We start from the raw sequence: 7772 nt of genomic DNA, 5'->3' as shown, positions 1-7772 counted from the left end.
TCTTAACTTTCTCCTTCACCATTTTCATCCGCTCTTCCATCTTCTCAAACTTCTCATAAACGGCTATTGTAAAACTCTCAAACAGACCATTTATGAGGTCAACCACCTCATTCTCCCGACCCTGATGCCTCGACAAAGCGGTACTTGTTGACTAGTTTTCCAATTGGGTGGAGGCGTACGAACTTGTTCCTCTTCCACCTCCTCCTTCTCGCCGATTAGAGCTTCATCATCCTCAGTGTCACCAACATTCTAAAGTAGTGGCCCTGTAGCTGCACTCACATGCATGACCCCTTTTAGGTCCCGCATTAGGCGGTCTATCCTTTCATCTGCTTCATCCTCCAATGCTTCGAAGGATGTGACATAGTCCTCTTCCACTTCACCCTTAGTAGCGGTGAGGAAGTGACGGATGACTCCCTGTAATAAGAAACAAAATCAATCAGTTTTAAGCCACATTTAAAAGCAAGTGCATATTGAAAAGCTTAATCCTTTAATCTTACCCCAGCTACTTGAATTTCCATGTCTATTTTGTCGTAATCCCAATAGGTACACTTCTCGATGTGCCATCGCAACATCCTAGGAAATTGTGGTCGCTCGGATGAAGTCTCATCCGAAGTCTTCATCCTCCCCCCCCCCCTCGCCTTAGCTAGACAGGGATGGCCTCATACATCCAAGCCTACATTGTAACAAAATAGTCCATATTATAATTAAAACACATATAATACAAAAAATATAAAAAAAAAGCCCCTAATGTTTACCTGCATTGCCCATGGGAAGCCAAACAAATTGTATGTGCTTGCTCTATTCTGACCGACAAATTGGGACTGCTTTAAAGCCATGTCTTTTCCTTGCAGGGAGTTCATGGTTTGCGTAAATGATGCCCATCCCCACGGATAAGCATTAAAGAAGTTCAAGTTGGTTGCATACTTCACCCAATCCATATTAACGACTTTGTTGAGTCAGCAACCATTAGGATCGAATGCGCGAACCATACCAGGCACATTTTGAACCTCTCCGAAGAGGTATCCCCACCTTCTTCTATCCCTTTCTCTAAATCACGCCCCATAATAGACGTTTTCTCCCCCAAAACCTTGTTAGCGAATGTTACGGCTGCCCCACTGTTCTTTATTGCCTCTTGCTCTGCCGCTTTTGGAAATTTCCCACATCTTAAGCCTGTCACCAAGGCATATTCCATCATCCCAAAACGTAGTGGCTTCCCATCCACCACGAACCACATTTCTTTCTTTTTTTTGCTTTTAACTGAGTGCATCAACATATAATGCACTCCCTGCCCCCAGAACGCCTTTTTCCAATTTTCTCCCATTTTCATAAAATGACCGAAACAAGTTGCTTTGAATCAATCTACACCATTCCCCAGTTCCTTTAAAATCTCCATTATTCTTGTAAAAACTTGCCAACTAGACCTAACTGTTACCCTTATAGGGAAGTAGGGTACCTTATCGTTGACTACTTCCAACCCATAGTCTTTATAGTTTACGCTCTGGAAAACCTGCACAGTCGATATAAACTAAATATTAGCAAAAAAAAAAAAGAAACCCATACAACTAATAGGCTACCAACATACTTTGTAACAAAGAAAAAGTATCATACAATCAACTTTTCAACTAATCTTTTCATGTGTATGAGAAAAAAAAAAGAAAAAAAAAAGGTTTTCTGTGGTTTCATTGGTTCTATTTGATTTAGAAATTATGGTCTAAAGTTGAGTAGTCACGGTGAGCCAACCTAAAAGTAGTGACCTTCTTCTAATAATAAGCTGCCTAATCATATACTGACATCAATCATATGGAAGGTGTTATGCATGCTTTGTCCAAGGTATATCCTGCTTTTTAGAACTAATGAATCTTTCGGCTATTAGTTTTCTGTTCTATCGGCAAGCTCTAATGAATATTTATGTAATCTATCTCCAAATTATACATATTTAATTTTGTTTTCACACTAAATTCTAAAATCTATGCAAACAATCATGCAACCCCTTGCACAACGCGCGCAGTATTACCTGGATTTTGTGATATTATATATGAAAATACTGATGTAAGGAATATGATGTTCTGTTCTTCATGGGGGAGATGGTGTGGATTTAGGATTTTCACTTGTTAAAGCTTTCAATTTGCCAATGTTTGTTAGTCAGTGATGAGATAATAGAAATTATGTCTTAGCCTAATGTTTTGAGTGAAAAACAGTATTAATCACACAAAAAACTTGTTACTTTTGAATATTATTACTTGCTCTACATGCGAATAAAATCTCTTATTACAGCACATACAGCACCTTTCATGGATTCTTGATGGTCTAGGGGTATGCTCATTTGGTTCACTGCAATAACCATAGAAACATGGATTGAATCAAAGGAATTTATCATGATGTGTCCTACATGGGGTGCTTTAACTCACATTAAACCACTTGGGTTCTTGCATTGCATAAAAGTAGGGATGGCAACAGGGTGGAACGAGGCCAGATGTCCCATTCCCCGTCCACGTCCCGTCCCCACTATAGGGATGATAGGGAATTCCTGTCCCTGCCCCGAACTAAGGGGAAAAATCCCCGAATTGTGGGGATTCCCCCCCCCCCCCCCCAATCTCATTCCCCACACAAACTATAGACATTAGGCCCCGTACCACTAGCAAACATGCAACAAAGTGGCTGCATTTCCAGGAAAAGAAACTACCAAGACCCACCAATATTACACAACACCAAATAGGTTGCAAGAATCTCCCAGACCTCCACCAAATGCAGTAGACAAGCTGTAACTCTGGAGAAACCTCTGTCCCTCCAAAAATTCCTTATAAACAAAAAAGTGCAAAAATCTACTACAGCAATTCCAACCAGCAAAAGCACTATAGAAACAGCAAAAACAACTAGCCAACCCTAAACAACCTGCAACATCCCTAGGCAAGCACAAAAAATTGCAAACTACTGCTGCTGCAAACTCCCTGAATCTACAAACACTATAGCAATCTAGCTGCACCTCTGGACAAGGCTGCCACTTTCCAAAAACACTAGTACACAATTTCAATCAAATGCACACACCTAGAAACAACTGTCTAATAATCCCAAATAAGCCGAAATAAAATCACACATTCAATATCTCACAAATTATACATGGTGTACAACCTCCCTACGGCCTCCCTTGCCTTCCCCCATCCTCTGGAACCCAAACAAAGTCAATCCACCAATGTCTGCCAACTGCTCGACAAAAGGCCACAACCACATCTCCCCCAAATTCGCACAAATCAATCCATTTTCTCATCAATTCAAAAAAACAAGGAAAAATACATACCATTTCTTCACCGGTGTCGTCCTTCTCGCCTGAATTCTCGCTAGTGTCCCCCTCTTCAAAACTGCTTTCTTATTCTTCTCCCTGTTCTTTTGCCGCCATCATCTCCTCTACCTGTGGACCACCTTCACTCATCGAATGGTCGGCCGGAGAGTCATCTTTGATAGCCATTGAACTGCTCGCCCCGCCGAAGTCTACAATTCGAAGTGGGGTTGGGTTTTCCTCCTCTTTGTGAATGTCAGCCATGGTTTTGTGTTAGGAAGGTTTAGGATTGAAAATAGATTGAAAATTTGCCAGAATGTGGGACCATAGTCGCCAGAATTTGCAGAGAAAGGGTTTAGGGTTCGTCAGTCGTTTTTTGCCTAATACGTTCTATTAAGCGATTTTGGATGGGTGGGGCTCATTTTTAAATTTCAAAATTTCAATAACTTTCATTAATTATGATTTTTTCCACATACGTTTAAATCTTTTCAGCTTAACCCATTTTACATGTTTAATGAATGCTAACTTTGCCACGTCAGCTTTTCTAAATAAAAAAGAAAATCAAAAAGATTTTCAGGGTCATTTTGTTAAATGGAAACTTGGGATGTCCGGGGAGTTAATTTTTCCCGAAAAACGAGTCACAAAAAGACACTCTTCATACATGGCTTTGAGATCCCCATTTCGTTCGTCTTCAATCTCCCCAAACCCATCTTTGATAGTTAATGTTTTATTTTTGTTAACTCGCTTACACAGCCTCACAACCTTAAGCCCTAAAAATGAAGTTTTGTATTCTTTCGAAAAAGCCCTTGAACGATCCTCACTTGCTAAATTCCTCAAAGAAATTTGTCGATCAGGTAACTTTACATTCAATGAAGCTCTTTACTTTTTTGATTACATGATTAATTCGCAACCCATTTCTCCAATGTCATCATGCAATATATTGTTTGGTGCACTGGCTAAGAAGCAACATTATTATGAAGTGATTTCGCTTTATAAGAGGTTGAATTCAACTGAGTTGTCTCTAGATTTTGTCTTTGAATATTTTGATTAATTGCTTGTGTAATATGAAAAGGATTTCTAATGGTTATACGGTTTTTTGGGGGATGTTGAAGTTGGGTTTTAGCCCAAATACTATGACTTTTAATTGTTTGATTAAAGGTCTGTGTGTAGAGAAAAAGATAATGGAGTCAACGGAATTGTTTAAGAAAATGGCTGTTGTTGGTTGTAGGCCTTATACGATTACTTATGGGACTTTGATTGATGGATTGTGTAAAGCAAGGAAGATAAATGTTGCTATTAAGTTACATGAAGAAATGGCAAAGGAGAATAAAAAATCCGAAGTTATTTGTAGGCCAGATGTTGTTACTTGTAGTATTATAATTGATGGTTTTTGTAAGGTTGGATTGCTTGAGAAGGCAAGACACTTGTTTTGGAACATATGATTCAGAGAGGTGTGGTTCCTGACATTTATACTTACAGCATGTTAATGATTGGTTATTGGTTGGCAGATAGAATTGGTGATGCAAAGGAGTTATTTTATTATGTAACTAGAAAGGGGTATAGACCTAATGTTGTTTGCTACAATACTTTAATCAATTGGTATTGCAAGAATAAAGAAGTCAACATAGCTCTTTATCTTTATCGAAAGATGATTTATGAAGTAATTGGGCCTAATGTGATTATGTATAACACTTTGTTAACTGGCCTTTTTGTTAAAGGCAATGTAAAAGATACACGGAACTTAGTTGGTGAGATGCAACTTAATGGTGTTTTACCTGATTCTTGGACATACAGCATTTTCATTGATAGACTTTGCAAGAATGGATGTGTTTTTGGAAGCGGTGGAAATGTTTAATACTCTAGTAAAGAATAAGTTTGCAGTTAGCATTGTAGGTTTGAGTTCCCTCATTGATGGATTATGTAAAATAGAAAGATTCGAAATTGCTTGGGACCTATTTAAGAAATTCCGTCTTTATGAAAACCTAGTGCCAAATGTTGTAACATATACCATTTTGATCAATGGACTATGTAAAAATAGACAACTAGAAAAAGCAAATGAGTTAATATATGGAGGAAAAAGGTTGTGCTCCAAATGTAGTCACATTTAATACGCTCATATTTGGTTTCCTCAAGAATAATAAGGTACCAAAAGTTGTTGAACTCCTTCATAAGATGGTAGAGAGAAATGTGAAGCCAACTGAATGTACAATGTCCTTAGTCATGTAGTTACTAATTAAGGCAAAAAATTAACGTGAATGTTTGAACCAACTTCCTTAGTTTCCGTTCCAAAAGCAAAATTAAAGTTTACTTGATAAAAATTTATTGAGTATTAAACTTTTTTTAGAGTAGAATTCTGCAAAAGTTCATCCAGCTACCCATATACTCTATTTTGGTTACGTTAAGAAGAAGGTTCAGTAAACCCTTTCATTTGTTCGAATTTGATAGAGATAGTCATGGGGATGATTGAGAATGATGGCTTCCCTAATCAGACATATAATACATAATCTGTTTCTATTGTAAGTGCATATAGTGGAGGTGGCAGCATTGCAGGCTACGTCGGCGTTTGCACATGAAGTAGGTCTCAAGGGTTTGAGGTTTATTTCTGGTGCAAATTTCAGTAAGCAAAAGTTGTATATGAGAAATTGTGGAATGGTTCTTACTTCAACTATGAAAATAATGGTAGCTGCTCAAGTTCATCTATTCAAGCTGATCAGTTTACTAGAAGATGGTATGTTGCAACTGATTAACTTCATTCATTGATATTCTCAAATATCTTGGCCTGATAAATCTTGATTTATTTATAATGTTTCACATGTTTCTTTTTCTCAATATATATTCTTTTTAGTTCAAATCTGATAAGACTAGAACTTACCAGGTGTGTCTCTAATGTAGTCATGCACGAGCATGTGCTCTTTCAGATATAGTTGATGAAGACAAAGCAAGAAGAGCATTAGAGAAGGTTTTTAACTATAAAGTCTTAAAGAATATGGATGCACAGCTGGGGCGGGTCAATGGGATCTATATGTTGGAACAGTTGACATGACAACATTGTGGTCAAGAGAAATATGATCTGCTGTTACATATGCAGTTGCTGTATTGATGATCCATGGAGATTTGGTCAATATGGGATTTCAAATTGCCACTAAAATACTTACCCAAAAAAAATTTCCATTGAAATCTATGAAGTAGCATGGTTTGAAAATGGACTCGGATAAGATCCCCCCAAGGTTATCAAACAGTGCTATCTTATTGCTTAGTTATAGGCTGTTAACTAAGCTATGAGTCTCAATTATTTAGATCTAGACCTGTCTCAAATCTGTATAGATTTCATTGTAGCATATGTTTTGTCAGTTCATTCAAATTTTTTTTTTTTTTTTTTTTTTTTTTTTTTTTTGTGGATGTGCCGTTTAACCATTTTCTAGGAGATTCTTGATGTTGTGAAATGTTGGACAAAACTCCTGGTAATTATAATGTCCAGTAGATAATATTTTTACTCCTTGGGTGATAAGAGGAGGAGAAGAATAACATAGATAGATAGTATAGGATTCTATATAGGGAGATAGAGAGAAATTAATAGGTTAAGAGGAGAAAGAGAAATCAAGAAAGGGATACCAAGGACTCAAATACTCAATCCTAAAAGTAGAAGATAAGAACTAAATACCCATTTGCATTTATGTCCTGCATCATTAGGTTACTGTCTTTAGGATAGTTTTTTGCCAACTACAATTGGAAACTTTACATTCTGCGTAATTCACACTGATAATGATCCGCTCCAAAACTATTTGTTCTTGATAATTCACTGACTCATTGTTGTTTTCTGTGTAGTTATTCTTTCTGAACTCCTGAAGCGTGGACCACCATTGAAGCTGACGTTTGATGAGAATCTTGGGTCTGATAAATTCTTCAAGGTTCAAAATTGTCAAGAATGAGTAGAATCGCAAGCCACAATACCTATGAATGATAATGATGTTACTGAAGACATTGCAGCAAATTCAGCTCTTGTAGAAGCGGTTTTTTCCTGGTGTGACTAATGATTATGAGTGTGCCGACTTTGGAGATTTATTTGTTGATGAAGAGCAAGATGATGGTGGTAGAAGCAAATACTATCTTCCATTCATTTGATTCGTATTTTTGACGAAAGTTTTATATTTCTTTTTGTACTTTTTGCTTGCAATATATAATATATCATTTGTTCTTAATTTTTAGTTTATCGATGATATAAATTATATTGGGCTGAATGATCTATGTTCAAGTATTAATAGCTTAATCATGTTTTACATCGAAAATATTTTCTAAAGCCAACATCTATTATATGTAGTTCTGGTTGCTTCCAGCTTTTGTTGGGTTTGGGAATATGAGTTTAATTGCTTTTTTTTTTTTTTAAATTTAATCTTACTTGTAACAATATTATTCTTCCTTTTGGGTTATCACCTAAAGATATTTAAATATTAAAAGATTTTTGGCTTTTTTTTGTGGGAAATCAATACTTTAATTTTTA

General features: G+C 36.8%; 1 protein-coding gene across 1 annotated transcript; it reads left to right on the top strand.

The window, feature by feature from the left end:
- Positions 1–4455: 4455 nt before the first annotated feature.
- Positions 4456–7396, top strand: LOC116136354 (pentatricopeptide repeat-containing protein At1g62910-like). Its single transcript, XM_031422057.1, has 6 exons — positions 4456–4689; positions 4783–4791; positions 4884–5115; positions 5805–6002; positions 7100–7182; positions 7280–7396. Exons 1-6 carry the CDS (start codon positions 4456–4458, stop codon positions 7394–7396), a joined length of 873 nt encoding a protein of 290 aa, XP_031277917.1.
- Positions 7397–7772: the final 376 nt, after the last annotated feature.

This window comes from Pistacia vera, unplaced genomic scaffold, assembly GCF_008641045.1.
Source record: "Pistacia vera cultivar Batoury unplaced genomic scaffold, PisVer_v2 Contig311, whole genome shotgun sequence".
Lineage (NCBI taxonomy): Eukaryota > Viridiplantae > Streptophyta > Magnoliopsida > Sapindales > Anacardiaceae > Pistacia > Pistacia vera.
Note: the sequence above shows the minus strand (reverse complement) of the source record. Positions and strands in the feature narration are given on the sequence as shown.

Excerpts from the sequence above, each read along its gene's own strand:
- LOC116136354 (XM_031422057.1), top strand. The coding sequence starts at position 4,456 with ATGGAGTCAACGGAATTGTTTAAGAAAATGGCTGTTGTTGGTTGTAGG. Across the intron at positions 5,116-5,804 it reads TGGATGTGTTTTTGGAAGCG|TGGAGGTGGCAGCATTGCAG; the intron begins GTGGAAATGTTT and ends AAGTGCATATAG. Across the intron at positions 7,183-7,279 it reads GGTCTGATAAATTCTTCAAG|AAGCGGTTTTTTCCTGGTGT; the intron begins GTTCAAAATTGT and ends CAGCTCTTGTAG.